This window comes from Leptodactylus fuscus, unplaced genomic scaffold (genome assembly GCF_031893055.1).
Source record: "Leptodactylus fuscus isolate aLepFus1 unplaced genomic scaffold, aLepFus1.hap2 HAP2_SCAFFOLD_174, whole genome shotgun sequence".
NCBI lineage: Eukaryota > Metazoa > Chordata > Amphibia > Anura > Leptodactylidae > Leptodactylus > Leptodactylus fuscus.
Genome location: NW_027440196.1, coordinates 109519 through 126068, shown reverse-complemented (window position 1 = coordinate 126068; position 16550 = coordinate 109519). Strand labels below are relative to the sequence as shown.

At 44.0% G+C, this 16550-nt stretch overlaps 1 protein-coding gene across 1 annotated transcript; it reads left to right on the top strand.

The window, feature by feature from the left end:
- The first annotated feature begins 1592 nt into the window (after positions 1 to 1592).
- Positions 1593 to 15087, top strand: LOC142187295 (uromodulin-like). Its single transcript, XM_075261518.1, has 6 exons — positions 1593 to 1641; positions 1989 to 2003; positions 5395 to 5580; positions 5659 to 5760; positions 13142 to 13365; positions 14941 to 15087. Exons 1-6 carry the CDS (start codon positions 1593 to 1595, stop codon positions 15085 to 15087), a joined length of 723 nt encoding a protein of 240 aa, XP_075117619.1.
- Positions 15088 to 16550: the final 1463 nt, after the last annotated feature.

Below are 16550 nucleotides of genomic sequence, written 5' to 3'. Positions count from 1 at the left end.
TTTCCTTGTGGTTAGCCTGATATAAATGAGATGGCACGTTCCAAAATAGATGACACCTATCGATTAAATTGTGATGAATAGAGAATTCCCGATTACATTTGGAATTCAAGAGCTCAGGAGTTTTTTGGATGTTCCTGAAGTAATACAGGGGCCTCAGGTTCACATCCCAGATCTAATTCTATGAATAAAACCACATGAATACATTAATAAAACACACATGTATATGGTATGATCCACCGCATGGACAACTACTTGTTATGTATCACATGCAGACACCTGAGGAAACCATTCATCCATCCCATTTGGTTTGTTTATGTGCTGAATCATATGGAACATTATTAAGGGAAGGTGATGGAGGAGACCATAGGACCTTGGGGCTATTGTGGGACTTGTATTTAGTTAAGGCTTAGGCACTGGAGAGACGTCCTTTGAGGTTCTGGTCCAAGAAGATGTTCTTAGGTAACATTGTGTTCTGCTGTTTGTACCACTTGAAGTTCTGAGACAGAGAAGTTAAGCAAATAATGGGAATTTTGGGGCTGATCCCAGAATAGAGGAACTCTAGCCATAGTGGTTGAGCGAACAAAACAGGGTGCGAATGCTGAGAAGTGGCGCTCTACTGGGAAAGAGAAAAAATTTGCAACAATTTGGATTTTTTTTTTAAAGGGGTTAAAAATATATAAATCTATATAAATTTGGCATCCCCGGAATCATACCGACCCGTAGATACAGGAGACAGGTCATCTTGGCTGCATAGTAAATGTAAGAAGGTCACACTATTGCACTATTTCTCCAATTACACCCCATTATGAATATATTCCAGCTCCCAGTACATTCTACAGAATAATAAATGGAACCATTACAAATTGTCCTGCAAACCCTAAGCCCCCTCCCCCATACTGCTCTGTGCATGGGAAGTTAATTGTGTTAGAAGCCTAGGCAGAGTGAATTCCAGCCGGAAGACGCTGCGGGGGACGCTGCGCCGGGAGAAGACTTCAAGGGGAATCCCGACCGTCACTCGTGGACTTGGTAAGTAGAATTGTATCAAATTTTGCCTACCCCTGAAACGAGGATTTCCCCCCATAGACTATAATGAGGTTCGAAATCCGTTCGAACAGCCGAACAGTGAGCTGCTGTTCGAATCGAATTTCGAACCTCGGACATTTTAGTGTTCGCTCATCTCTAATAATAAACTTACGTAGGTAAAGTTGTAAACATGAACGAAGTACAAGAGAAAACACAGAATTTCATCATCAGTGTAATGAGCAGACCATGTCGCGTGTCCTCGGGGGTAAAGGCAGGGCAGAGCCTTCTTTGTCAGACTCCTCTACATCTGTAAATACCTGAAATACACGGCTGTAAATGTCATCACTATAAGGTAGAATGTAGTTACCCATAGACACCCCAAGCTAGCGCCCCCCCAGGTTACATGGACACTCCTCTAGTCTGTACGTCATATAACATCTCCTGTGTTCGGCACCTGCTTAGTCTCTACCCCCTTCAGGGTAAATCTCCTATAAAACAGACCCCAAGTCTCTTCCTCGCACTTGTTAGCACTGCAGTGTCCTGAAGAAGAGGCGAAGACGACGGAAGACATGAGATCTCTTCTTGTGCTCGCCTTGTGCGCTCTGTTGGAATACGCAGGTAACATCTGATACTGAAGACGACTCCATTCTCTTGTGTATTGTAATGTATTTTGTGACAGTATTGGGGACACTGTAGGGACTGTAGGGTTATAGGTTGGATGGACTGATGTCTTCTTCCAACCTCATCTACTATGTAACTATATTGTCTGCTACAATGTGTTCCTTGTATTGTACAAGTAGTGACTGATGTAACAATACTGATCTGTCTTTCATCCCTTCAATGTCTGCAGAATGTATAACCTGGATGAGATGAATAATAACTTGTGTATGGACTTCTATTACACTGACTATATTCTATATGTGCTGGGGGTCACTTATATCTCTTATTCTCTCCTTCCATTACAGGGGCAGCGTGTTACAGTAAGTCATTTCCATCCTTCCATGCTTGCTAGTGATGTGTGCAGAGGGTTGGGGGTTTGCTCGGCCTTATGGCGTCCATATTGATAAGCGCTGTCATCCTTCTTCTGTATTATATTCTCTGTCACCAGTTAGAGGGGAGAGATTCCACCAGTGTGACCCGTCTATATAGATCCACCAGTGTGACCCGTCTATATAGATCCACCAGTGTGACCCGTCTATATAGATCCACCAGTGTGACCCGTCTATATAGAGCCACCAGTGTGACCCGTCTATATAGAGCCACCAGTGTGACCCATCTATATAGAGCCACCAGTGTGACCCGTCTATATAGATCCACCAGTGTGACCCGTCTATATAGATCCACCAGTGTGACCCGTCTATATAGATCCACCAGTGTGACCCGTCTATATAGAGCCACCAGTGTGACCCGTCTATATAGAGCCACCAGTGTGACCCGTCTATATAGAGCCACCAGTGTGACCCGTCTATATAGAGCCACCAGTGTGACCCGTCTATATAGATCCACCAGTGTGACCCGTCTATATAGATCCACCAGTGTGACCCGTCTATATAGAGCCACCAGTGTGACCCGTCTATATAGAGCCACCAGTGTGACCCGTCTATATAGAGCCACCAGTGTGACCCGTCTATATAGAGCCACCAGTGTGACCCGTCTATATAGATCCACCAGTGTGACCCGTCTATATAGATCCACCAGTGTGACCCGTCTATATAGATCCACCAGTGTGACCCGTCTATATAGAGCCACCAGTGTGACCCGTCTATATAGAGCCACCAGTGTGACCCGTCTATATAGATCCACCAGTGTGACCCGTCTATATAGAGCCACCAGTGTGACCCGTCTATATAGAGCCACCAGTGTGACCCGTCTATATAGATCCACCAGTGTGACCCGTCTATATAGAGCCACCAGTGTGACCCGTCTATATAGATCCACCAGTGTGACCCGTCTATATAGAGCCACCATTGTGGATTGTTAGATGACAGGAGTAGTAGAGAGCCCTGGACTCATTGTTCAGTCTCCGGATAGGCAGCACCTATGGACTGTGAGACATGTAGGGAACACAGGAGCGGGAGATTGGGGCCATAGAGAGTATGCAGGATATACCAGGGGGAGAACCATATAGAACTGCTGGATACTTTATATGAAGCTCTGGACCTATGAGAAACACCAAACCAGTCTGCATGTGTAAGGGATGGAGCGGAGATGGAACTGGCGGCAAATCTGAAAGACCCCGTGAGGTTCCCGGTAAGTCAGCCATGTTTGTATCCACTTGGTGATATAATCAGTTAGTCTTGCAAGCAGTTTGAAAAGCCAGAGGTGGAGCAGCAAAGTCCTAGTCATGTGCTGGAGGTTATTGGGCTTGTTTTTCATTACTCCATCATTTATTCCCGGGGCTTCTTCTATAAATCTCACTGTTACCACAATTATTTCTCTGGATTTCTTTTAGTGTTTCTTAAATCCAGAATGTTTCCCTATGAAATGTCTTTAGTTTTTTCCATGGCTGATTTTTATTTTTTATTTTTTATTTTTTCTACAAAATTCAACAACTGAAGGAACCTCCTCAGAGACTGGAGATTGCACCATTTTTTGCCAGGGGTTGTAGAAGTGGATAAAGGCAGGTTTTAGGGGTCTGGAAGTTTCTCAAAGGGTGTCAAAATGTTACGAAGATGAAATGTCTTCCAGAAGTCATTAACAATAAGTAATGGGTCAGGTGATACAGGTGAAGTGCAATGTGAAGTCCGGGAAAAGATCCAAGATGGGAGGTGAGTGATTCCCCAGTAGGCACTAAGTCTCTCGAGCACACCCAGTCTGTCCCATATAAAATTGTATGTCAGATGATCGACCAAGTAGAATCGGTATAAAGCTCACAGAGAACAGGGGATGGCAGAGGTGCTGGAGTCTGTCCTAGATCTTTCTAGATATCAGCTGGGCCTTTGAGTAGTGGATTTGGTTTGTAGTCGGGGGAAGCCAATGTATGGAGGTCATGGGAGCCGACAATAGAGCCTGAGTTAGTATATCCACCAGGGATGTTATTGTTGGTGCTGTTACGTTTGTCCAACAATTCAGTTGTAGTTGTATTTCTTCTTCTAATTGTCATCACGCCTCCACGTATTATATTGTAGGGTCTGACATGACGTCAGGGTATACTGATAACACCTCCAGCTCGTCTGGCCTAAACTAATCTCTGGACCGAATCACCTTCATTCCAAACAAATCTTCAGAATTTGTCTCATCTTTACTTGTTACAAATGTAACTATTAGCTACAATGTTCCTGCATTATATTGTGTGAGGTCAGGAGGTTTCGGCAGTGCCAGACCCGCAATTCCTTAATGATCAGGAGGAGCAGGAACAAAGCGCTCTGCCCAATCACTGAGAGAGATGAGGTCTGTACAGTGATCTGTGTTATAATGTGACCCCTCCCCCCCAGCACTGACATTTCCTCCTTACAGTCCCGTCTATCGCTATCTCCATGTATATGTGTAGTACGGGATGTTATTACTTGTATCTTACAGCAGATCAGGACTGGGGTGGGACTGAGTCCTTTAGCTTCATGTGTCGGTGCTGTTACCAAATTGGACTCTTTTGGTTACTGTAATTTGACTTTGTGAATTATTTGAGGATTGTGGGGGAGGGTCAATGACTGTACAAGTCTTCCTATCTGCTGTCCCCTTAGATTTTCTGTTTCTTACATTATGGCTGCAGCACATTTTACATTTGTCTTGGAGACAGGAAATGTACAATATGGAACAGTCTGCCCCTCCCCTATCCATTACTACTACTACTACTGGTTTCCTTCCATGTAATTCTACCAGGAATAACTGAATAATAGCGATAAGAGTCCCCAAATATAATATAAGAGATCCAGGGACACTGGACTGTAAATACAGGTTATTATGCAGCTAAAAACATCCCCCACACACAAAATGAGATATAAGCTCAAGAAGGAAAGCTGCTTACTGTCTATGTCTAACATCCCATCAGCAATAATAGAAGTAGCTAGTCAGAGGTATATAGAAGTAACTAGACCATCCTGAGAAGCTGCAGACTCCTCTCTGTGCAGTGTACAGGCTGGGAAAGCTGTATAGACATGTAGAGACTGTGCAGAGACACCTGCCCCTCCCCTTCCCATCTTCATCCTGCTGGTTTCTAAAGACTGAACCTCCCCGGGAGCAGCAAATTATCAGTCAGGGAGACACCGAGTGGTGAGAGATTATCAGGCAGAAAACAGCAACATCTTTCTATAAAGTATCTCATGTTGTTGCAGAATCACAAGCTCTATTATATGAATGTAAGTTCTGTGAGAAGTTCCCGACCATGTGCAGATGTTTTCTGTTCCCTGTATCATTTCTGCTTTGTTTCTGCAGGCGGCTCCGATCCGGTTCCTTGCTATTCCTGTGCAGGGTCTTGCACTTTTGATAACGGATGCCATTGTAGTAATGACTTTACTGGCTGTGTCCCCTCTAGTAACAGTGAATGTCCGATGGGAGACAACACGTGTTGTGGTAACCTTGTAGGCCGGTACTGGGATAGTAGCTTACACTGCTGCACAGGTAAGTGGGACTGTTGTATAATAGTGGCCCCACCATATTGTCTTGTGTTGTGGACTCATCTCTGTTTGTCTGTTGCAGAAACTCCATTCTGTTACCCGGGTTGTTCAGGTGATGAAGTTTGTGGCGTTGTAAATAATGCTGCAGTGTGTGTTTGTGATAGAAACACCTACCAGGGAATAAGTAAGTAATATGTAATAAGTAGTAATAATATGAAGCTTATATGTTTATTAGTCATTGCTTGATTTTTGGCTTTCATGTATTTCAGTGTATTTAAGCTGATTGTATACAGTGCATTACACGGCCTCATACACGGGGGGGGGGTCATCGATCCCCCTACTATGGGGTTCTGGTATAGACGGATGATATTGTGGGGTATATGAGGAGCGAGTCCCTTACTTGTGACAAATGTGCATCCAAAACTTACCTGACCTTCCGTCCCACCAGCAGCACAATACTGGGGATATCTCTGCCCCGTGTGCCAGTAGGACAGAATGGAATTGTTAATGAACAAACAAATGGTTAAATATTATCCCATCCCCCTCCTCAATATACGGAAGGAAGTACCAATACCTCAAGGAGTTTTTCCTGTCCTGCCTTGGTGGGACAGTCGGAGGGAAAGTGATTCCTTCCCTATAGTGAGGTTATTCAGATTTCGGGATGAATTTCCCTCCTCACTCCGGTTTGGGTTTGGTTCGTCCTCCTCTTTTTCTGCCTTTGGTTCTTGTTGGTTACACCTCCTTGTCTGTCATTCCTACCTCTGCGGCTTAGTCTGCTTACGGACGGGCAGACAAGTCCGCTGCCTCTAATGTCCGCACTGAGCCCTGGCAGCTTGCAAACCTTATATTGCTTGTTTTTTTGTGATGCCCGGTGTCTCCTGCCTCTTCTCCCAGTTCCCTTGTGTGGGACATCGGAGTCCAGAGAGCGCTGGCTTGTGTATGGGATGGCATCACTGAACCTTCTTCAGGTCTCCAAAGTCAGGTCTCTCCTTCCTGCCCCTACCTGCATTGGCAATGGAAGGGGTTAAACTGCTTTTGCACAGGACAATCTCCTTCTAGGACTGCCACCTGCAAGAGGTCACATGTAGGAACTCACACCATTGTTTTTTCCATAATGACAGGACAAGCCAGTTTTCTGACCATTACCTTCTCGCTCCTCCATGATAGTGGGGTAACAGTTTCATTGGTGTCATAATAAATATATTGGAGAGGTAGGTGTGTAGGTGGAGATAATCCAGTTCGGTTACGGTATAGATTTTTCTGTGCCTCCCGAAGATTTATACAGACCTGTCATCTCTCTGCTGTCCATTGCAAGGCTCCAGAGTCCTCAGTACTGGACCATTTATAAAGCAAGTCTCCGAAGACGTTCCAGTGCACCCTTAAGAGTCTGGAATTTATTCTCCAGTGTTCCTGGTTCCAAAACCTTCAGGAGACTGGTTGATGATAACAGGCCTACGATACCTCAGAAAAGCCATCACAAAAAAACTCTGTATGGAAACAGTGACGTCTGTGATATCCATTCTCCAGTAAGGAGATTTCATGGCCACTATGAACCTAAAGGACACGAACCAACATGTCCCTATTCTTCCTGCTCACAGGATATACCTAAGAATTGCAGGGGATGTAGAGGGTCGGCTGAGGCACCTCCAATTTACCGCACTTCCAGTCGGGATAATGTTAGCAGTGTGCACTCTACGTATTCACTAAGGCAGTATCCACAGTAGCCGAATCTCTGAGAATCCAGGGGATCACGATTGTTCCTTATCTGGAAGACTGGCTGCTAAAAGTCTTCAACAGAAGGCCTACTACATCTATCCATCTTGGTAAATTTTCTCCAACAGTTGAGTTGATTATAAATTGGGAATATTCCCAAATATCTGTTAGGATTGGGTCCTGCAGGTTGCTATCATAGCTCACAGCGCCACCTGCGGCTCAGTCTAACCATCCAGCTTTCACCTTACTGAGCATGCTCAGACGTATTGGAGCTGCTCACAAGCTAAGTGCCATTTCTCCCCTACTGAGCATGAGCGGTGAGGTCATGGCCACCGCCCCTATTGGGCGGGGACTTCCCTTTAAATAGTGTGAGCCGACACCCACCAGGTGCTGACACTTTGACTAAAATCTCCTCAAAGTCCACGGAGTGAATGACAGTAGTTTGCAGGGATAGGCTCCAGTACTCAGGCAGGTTTCAGACTAGGCCTCTGTGTGAGGTTTCTCTGCTTCTCCTGGGTGCTGTTAGGTAGGACCTGTAAACCCTGAACTGTCAGCTCTACACCAGGGCTAGGAGTAGTAGACGCCGTTCCAGTTTGTAGATCTGCGGCAGGTATGGTTTCTGAGTTTGCCTATGTGTACTGTCTGACTTCATGTATGGCTCCAAGCTGTGTGCGGGAGCATAGGTGTATGATGTCTCCAAGCTGTGTGCCAGAGCATGACAACCCCCCTGGGGGCTCCAAGCTGTGTGCAGGAGAATGTTCTAAAACTTCCGTGGTGGCCCCTAGCTGTCGCAGGGGTAAGTGTGTGTGTTTGCTGGCCTGGGGTGAGTGTTAACCCTTGGCAGCCGTTTGTGTTTCACTTGTACTGGTGCACCTGGCCAGTGAGCTAAACTGGCAGGGTTTTAGTTGCACCTTGTTCACATGGAGTGTCGCACAGTACACACTGTTCACATTGAGTACCACGCTGCAGTGTCTTTGCAGTAGTTCACATTGACTTTCAGGCTGCAGTGTCTTTGCAGCTGTTCACATTAAGTACCGCGCTGCAGTGTCTTTGTAATAGTTCACATTGAGTTCAGACATACAGCCGCCGACCATTGGGCCTGTGGACCTCGCTGTAGTGTTCTACAGCTAAGAGGTTCTGTAGTTTAAAAAAATTATATATATACACAGAACTGTAACAATATCTTATGCAATCCAGAAGACACTTCTAGGGTTCATTATGGATTCAGGCCTAATGAGAGTATCTCCTGCTCCCTCCGGAAGGAAAAGAATATTCAAGGCCGAAAAATTCCTATTGGTTCCTCGGCCACGTCACACTGATGTCGTCTGCTGCAGAGGTAGTTCCTTGGGTGCTTTGGCACCTTCATCCCCTGCAGAGTGAAGTCTTGACGGTCTGGAATCATAAAGCCAGTGAACTAGACAGAAGTTTTTTCCTGTCTCAGAAAGCAAACTCGTCCCTAAGGTGGCGGATTCTGCTAAGGCCTGGTTCACATCTGTGTTTGGTATTCCGCTTGGAGACCCCCCGATTGGAATACCAAATACATTAAAAAGTGGTTAGCTAAGAAACCACATGGACCCCATAGACTATAATGGGGTCCGGGTGTTTTCCATGCGGTGTCTGCATGAATCATATGGACAGAATGGCGGTGCTTGCCGTACTTTTCTCTCTACATGATTTGTGCAGAGTCCTAGAGTGCAGTTTAGGTTTATGCCAGGGCTCCTTCCTTAGGGTTCCCTCATATTCCAACCTGAACCAAGTTCTTTCTATATCAGTCTTCTATCCCAGTCTGTCAACCCGAGAGGAATATAAAATTCATGCCCTGGATGTTGCCAAATGTCTCAGAATTTGTATTCAGAGATCTCTGCCTTTAAGGAGTCGGAGAACCTCTTTGTCTTTTGCTGGGATAATAAAGGCCTCAAAGTTTCTAAGACCGCTTGGCCCACTGGTTTAAGGAAGACTTAAACTTGGCTTTTACTTCACAGGGGTTAGACCCCCCCCCCCCACCAATTAGTCTGTTGGGCTCATTCTAGAAGAGCCACTTTCACCTCCTGGGACTACGTTCGTTTGGAACCATTCAGTCCTGCTTCTTCTTCTCTGTGCCTTTGTAAATCATTATAGATTTCATACCGGGATACGGAGGCCATATCATTAGCTGTTCTGTTTTAAGTTCTCCTCTTCCAGAGGGTCCTAGCTAAGGTTCTTCTTCCTAGATCCCCAGTATTGTGCTGCTGGTGGGACAGAATGGAAGAGTAGATTATGATGTTAATCTGTTTTCCTTTAGTCCCAACAGCAGCACAAGCTCCCTCCCTATGTGTTATTCTCTTGTCTGTATAATTACACGTTGGTGGGGGGGGGGGGGGAGGGTACTTCCTTCCTTATATTGAGGAGGCGGAAGGTTTAATATTTAACCATCTGTTTGTTCATTAAAAATGTCATTCTGTCCTACCAGCAAACGGGGGCAGAAATACCCCATTGTTGTGCTGCTGTTGGGAGTAAGGGAAAACAGATTAACATCATAATCTACACTTATGTAGGTGGAGCAGGGGGCGGGGGACCTGGGAGGGCGGGGCTGCCTTGTCTTAACATATTGGAAATTGTCCATCAAAAAAAACGAAAAACAGAAACAAACTAATCAAGATAGGCAGTGAATAGTGACATGTACATCCATCACAGCAGCCATTAGATCTCACACAAACCTCACTGTCTTGTACCTAAATCTATATTCACACACAGCGAGTAATGGCCGTGACGTCCGTCTCTGATATGTGACCTTCTGATAACAAGTAACCTACAGGCTCAGGGGCTTATCGCTGTTTTGCATCTGTTCCATCCAATAGAATTGTTACGTAGAAAAGTAACTCCTCCCCTGTAACGTTTTCTACAGTCAGATATAAGGTAAAGGGATTGTCCACGTTCACACCAGCACTGACAGTGATGTGACTGGTTATCAGGAGGACACTACATGTATGAGAAGATAACCCGACCACAATAAGGACATCATGGCTGGTTATCAGGAGGGGACACTACATGTATGAGAAGATAACCCGACCACAATAAGGACATCATGGCTGGTTATCAGGAGGACACTACATGTATGAGAAGATAACCTGACCACAATAAGGACACCATGGCTGGTTATCAGGAGGATACTACATGTATGAGAAGATAACCTGACCACAATAAGGACATCATGGCTGGTTATCAGGAGGACACTACATGTATGAGAAGATAACCTGACCACAATAAGGACATCATGGCTGGTTATCAGGAGGACACTACATGTATGAGAAGATAACCCGACCACAATAAGGAAATCATGGCTGGTTATCAGGAGGACACTACATGTATGAGAAGATAACCTGACCACAATAAGGACAGCATGGCTGGTTATCAGGAGGACACTACATGTATGAGAAGATAACCCGACCACAATAAGGAAATCATGGCTGGTTATCAGGAGGACACTACATGTATGAGAAGATAACCTGACCACAATAAGGACATCATGGCTGGTTATCAGGAGGACACTACATGTATGAGAAGATAACCCGACCACAATAAGGAAATCATGGCTGGTTATCAGGAGGACACTACATGTATGAGAAGATAACCTGACCACAATAAGGACATCATGGCTGGTTATCAGGAGGACACTACATGTATGAGAAGATAACCCGACCACAATAAGGAAATCATGGCTGGTTATCAGGAGGACACTACATGTATGAGAAGATAACCCGACCACAATAAGGACATCATGGCTGGTTATCAGGAGGACACTACATGTATGAGAAGATAACCCGACCACAATAAGGACATCATGGCTGGTTATCAGGAGGACACTACATGTATGAGAAGATAACCAGCCATGATGTCCTTATTGTGGCCAGGTTATCTTCTCATACATGTAGTGTCCTCTCCTGATAACCAGCCATGATGTCTTTATTGTGGTCGGGTTATCAGGAGAGGACACTACATGTATGAGAAGATAACCTGGCCACAATAAGGACATCATGGCTGGTTATCAGGAGGACACTACATGTATGAGAAGATAATCCCACCACAATAAGGACATCATGGCTGGTTATCAGGAGGGGACACTACACAGGGGCGTAACTACCGTGGTAGCGGCAGTAGCAGCTGCCACAGGGCCCGGGTCATTAGGGGGCCCGGTGACAGCCGCTACCGCTGCGTTTTTTTTTTTTTTTTTAAGTCCGTTACGGGCCCCATTCACTTGCCGATCCTGGCTGGGCCGGGATCGGCAAGTGACACCGCGGGGCCCACAGAGGCTATCATTATACTCGGGGGTCTTTGCAGACCCCCGAGTATAATGATCGGCGGACCGGAGAGGTAAGGTAACATAAAAAACAGTGTTACTTACCTCTCCACGATCCTGCCAGGCCTCCGTCATTCGTGTCTGACATCTCTGACGTCACATGACCCAGGCCAGCTTCCCAGGTCATGTGACGTCTGACGTCATTAAAGCTGGACAAGAGCCGAGGCGGCCGACAGGAACAGGTAAGCAACTGAACTGTCTCTGTTCTTTTAATGGTTTTAATCCCCCGGGTCTCCGATTATTATACTCTGGGGTCTTTTCAGACCCCAGAGTATAATAAATGTTTATAGGTGTCCACAGTGGGACATATGGGGACACTATTGGGGATAATACTGTGTGCAGGGGCCACTATGGGGTATAATAATGTGTGTAGGGGACACTATAGGTGTTAATACTGTGTGTAGGGGACACTATAGGTGTTAATACTGTGTGTAGGGGACACTATAGGTGTTAATACTGTGTGTAGGGGACACTATGGGGGATAATACTGTGTGCATTGGACACTATAGGGGTTAATACTGTGTGTGCAGGGGACACTATTGGGCTATAATACTGTGTGCAGGGCTTACTAAGGGACATAATAGAGTGAAGAGGAGGGGGTCAGTTGAGGTCTTCGGCAACGGTTTGGGGAGGGGGGGCCCATGTCAAAAGTTCGCCACGGGGCCCCGCCATTCCTAGTTACGCCACTGACACTACATGTATGAGAAGATAACCTGACCACAATAAGGACATCATGGCTGGTTATCAGGAGGACACTACATGTATGAGAAGATAACCTGACCACAATAAGGACACCATGGCTGGTTATCAGGAGGACACTACATGTATGAGAAGATAACCCGACCACAATAAGGACATCATGGCTGGTTAGCAGGTGAGGATACTACATGTATGAGAAGATAACCTGACCACAATAAGGACATCATGGCTGGTTATCAGGAGGACACTACATGTATGAGAAGATAACCCGACCACAATAAGGACATCATGGCTGGTTATCAGGAGGACACTACATGTATGAGAAGATAACCCGACCACAATAAGGACATCATGGCTGGTTATCAGGAGGACACTACATGTATGAGAAGATAACCCGACCACAATAAGGACATCATGGCTGGTTATCAGGAGGACACTACATGTATGAGAAGATAACCTGACCACAATAAGGACATCATGGCTGGTTATCAGGAGGACACTACATGTATGAGAAGATAACCCGACCACAATAAGGACATCATGGTTGGGTTTCTAATAACCTGAACACCAAAGAAAGTTCCTACATTGTGATCAGATGGACATAATGTCACCACTAACATGGTCTTTAAAATTTAAATCTGTTTCTGGGAAACTCCTTTAGGACCTGACACATGATGGGGAGACTCCGCTCCACCAGACAATCTGTGGCTACATTTTCACTGAAAGACTAGACAACCCCTCATGTCATTATCTGTTCTGTGACATTGAGTATTTGGGAAATGTTAACTCTAAAACATCATTTTGTATTTGTCTGCAGAGATTTCAGATTTGAGGGCTTCAGTGGATTGTGACGGCGGGCTAATGACAATCTCTATAAGTCGGTGCCAACTGCAGCAGCTGGGATACGACGCCAGCACCCTTCACTTTAATGGTGACTCCGCTGAGTGCAAAGCTTCTTATGGAGAGTCTAGAAACAATATCCGAGTACAAAGTATTCAATTAAGAGCCGTCTCAGGATTGTGCGGAAACGTTGTCACTAAGGTAAGACTATGAGCAGGACATGGAATATCACTCTAAGCTCAGTTCTCATGATTCCATTAGTTTGGTACAAGTGTCCCCGGATGTGGCGCCATCTGCATTCAGTCCCTAGACCGCCAATACTATCACTGCTTATTCACATGTCAGTGATTTGTTCAGCCATTTTTATCTGAGATTGTCAACCAAAAGCAGGAGGGGAGACCACAGAGAGTGTAGGTATAAGGGGAAGAGTCTGTTTTTTTTTTTTTTTTCCAATCTGCACTTGGTTTTTGCACGCGATGATTTATGCAAAAGACTGATCAAATACTGACTGTGTGAATAAGCAACAAACAATTAGATCCAGCTCACCACCTTTAAACTTCTTTAGTAACGTGTATCCAGGAGCATGGAGACTCTCAGGAACTCCAGAGTCAATAGTAACTGTAGTATGGATAAAACTCCAGCTCCAACCGAATCACGGATCATCCAAATTCATGTGGCATAAAAACTTTTTCTTTATTAAATATCCAGTAAAAAAGTCATATTTCAGCTTATAACGACAAGCTACGTGTTTCGGGATAACTTCCCTTCCTCACGGCGGGGCACAGGGGTCTACTGTAGGTGAAAAAACATAACAAACAGCGTTACTTACCTCCCCCGGGCTCTGGAGCGCCCTCTACAGGCTTCTTCTGACCTCTGACTGACATCATGTGGGTCACACCAGAATAATGAGGACTTTACATGCATCAGAAGCCCAAAGAGCAATGGCCGGTGTCCAGGGGAGGTCCCCACCAATTGTACTCTGAGGTCTGAAGATAATGTGGCTGTATCTGAAGAGACCCCAAAGTATAATAACATTTCCTAGGTAGAGAGACCCCAAAATGTTGTGCTGGATAAACACCAAAAGCTTAAAAAAATATAGGGGACAATATACTGTCTGGGGGCCACTATGGAATATAATTTTGGCACAGGGTACTATGAGGGGGTGTCCAGGTTTTCTGAACAGGTACGTTGCATGGCATCACTCTTAGGGTAAGTTCACACAGTTCTTTTGTAGATTGGAGTCAGAATCCACCTCAGAATTTCCCTCCCGACTCTCCCAGTCATTTCTATAGGAGTCAGTTGCTGATTCTCCTGGTCTGTCTTCAGGCAGATTCCGCAAAGTAAATGCCATTGAAATGAATGAGAGACAAAAAAAAAGCCAATAAAACTCCTGGAACCCCTTTATATTTGTAACATCAAGAACAGATTTTATTATTATATTATTATTTTATTATATTATTATTATTATATTATTTTATTATTATATTATTACTATTATTATTATATTTTATTATATTACTATTATTTATTATTATTATTATTATTATTATTATTATTATTATATTATTATTATTATTATTATATTACTACTATTATTGTTAGATTATTATTATTGTTAGATTATTATTGTTATTATTATAGTAATGGGCCTTTTTTAGACTCTTGATAGACCGCATCATTACTATATTATATATCCAGCACAACCTCCTAAGACTCTGCCTTTACACTACATAACAGGACACGATAACCAATAACTTCTTGTATTCCCTCACACAGACTGATTCCAAAATCTACTACTCCAACACCCTCTTCATCACTCAGAAGCCCGGGCCGATCATCACCAGGAATCCCATTGTCTTTAGCTTTACCTGTGAGTACAGCCTGGACATGCAGATCGGCATCATGCTCTCCCCCCAATCATAAGAAGGTGAGATGTGAAGGTCCAGCGCACTGTATATATATATATATATATATATATATATATATATATATATATATATATATACAGTATCTGCAGGGTCGTACACTGGACTTTGTTGTATCCTGATAAACATAACGTCACCTGAGAATATCTGAGAACAATCTCTGCTGGAGGATTCCGTCACATCTCACAGCTGTCTTTGGAAATTCCATCACAAGATTGTCCTGGTTGTCCCATCGCTTTCCCATTCACATGTCTGTTTTTAATCTCCTTGCAGATGAATGGCCGTCTGTTTTTTTTTTTTTTTTTGTTTGTTTTTTTTGTTTTAACCTCACCGGCAGCAATGTTGGACATACAATCCGATCTGCGATCCATCTCATGACATCGTAGCCAGGCTATAGGTCATCACACAGCTCAGAAAATGCAGGAATTCCAGCAATTGTCATAGGAAGACTTAGAGGATCAAGAAATTATTAGTCAGGGCTAGAGAATTCAATAGACATAACTAGGAAAGGTTTGGCTTTGGCTTACACCGGCGATTAACCCTTTCATGGCCAGTACTTTATATTTCCTTACAGTACTTACAATAGAGTAACTTCTACAAACGTTTTGTTACAGAATGTTTGGCCAAGTGTTACATTGTTCATTAAATATATACGGCTTTTTTAACAACAAAGTGCTATGGCTATGGCCTGTGCAAAAAACCAACTAAATAACTCCAATATATACAAAGAGTGTCTTGTTGCTCACACAATATACAGTCTATCATAAATAATCTTTGTTTCTTAAAAACAAACATTTGGGAATGTATTTATTTCTTACTGCTCCGCTCTGGTGTCTGACCTGTATTGTTGTTGATCTGAATAATATATTGTAAGTGTTTCTCTGTATGTACTAGTGACCGTATATAAATAAACATATTAATTAATCACTGCATATCTGTCTGCATATAAAAAAAATACTGCAAAAAAAAAAGGATAGGGAAAAACAAAAGGAAAGGGAGAAGGAAAGACTTGTGTAAGCACTACTACTAAGAGAAAGACTATGGGTGGCAACAGCAACACTGCTTCTTGTACTGGTGCAGCCTCCAGTAGCTGCGGGATTATTGTACTTCTTCAGAACAAAGATGACATTTTTGATTATTTAGCTAACTATGATACCAGGATATTGTATCGGAGAGCGATGTGATCTTGAGTCAGGCTTCGGTGTGTTCCTCATTCTACATAATATGTATTTTACCGCAGGACCTTTTTGGACTGTCCACTGTGTCTCCATCACGTTCTTCACTGACACAGATCCCTGGTAGTGATGTGGTACCTGCTGAGCAATCTATTTCTCTATTTCTCCTAGTTAGAGCACTTACCCTCCTCTTTTTGATGAGCTGCATAGGGTGGAGCTGATCTTGAGATTTCAGGATCGATTTAAAATCTGATTTCCGATCATTTTCCTGCCAATACCGATCGCG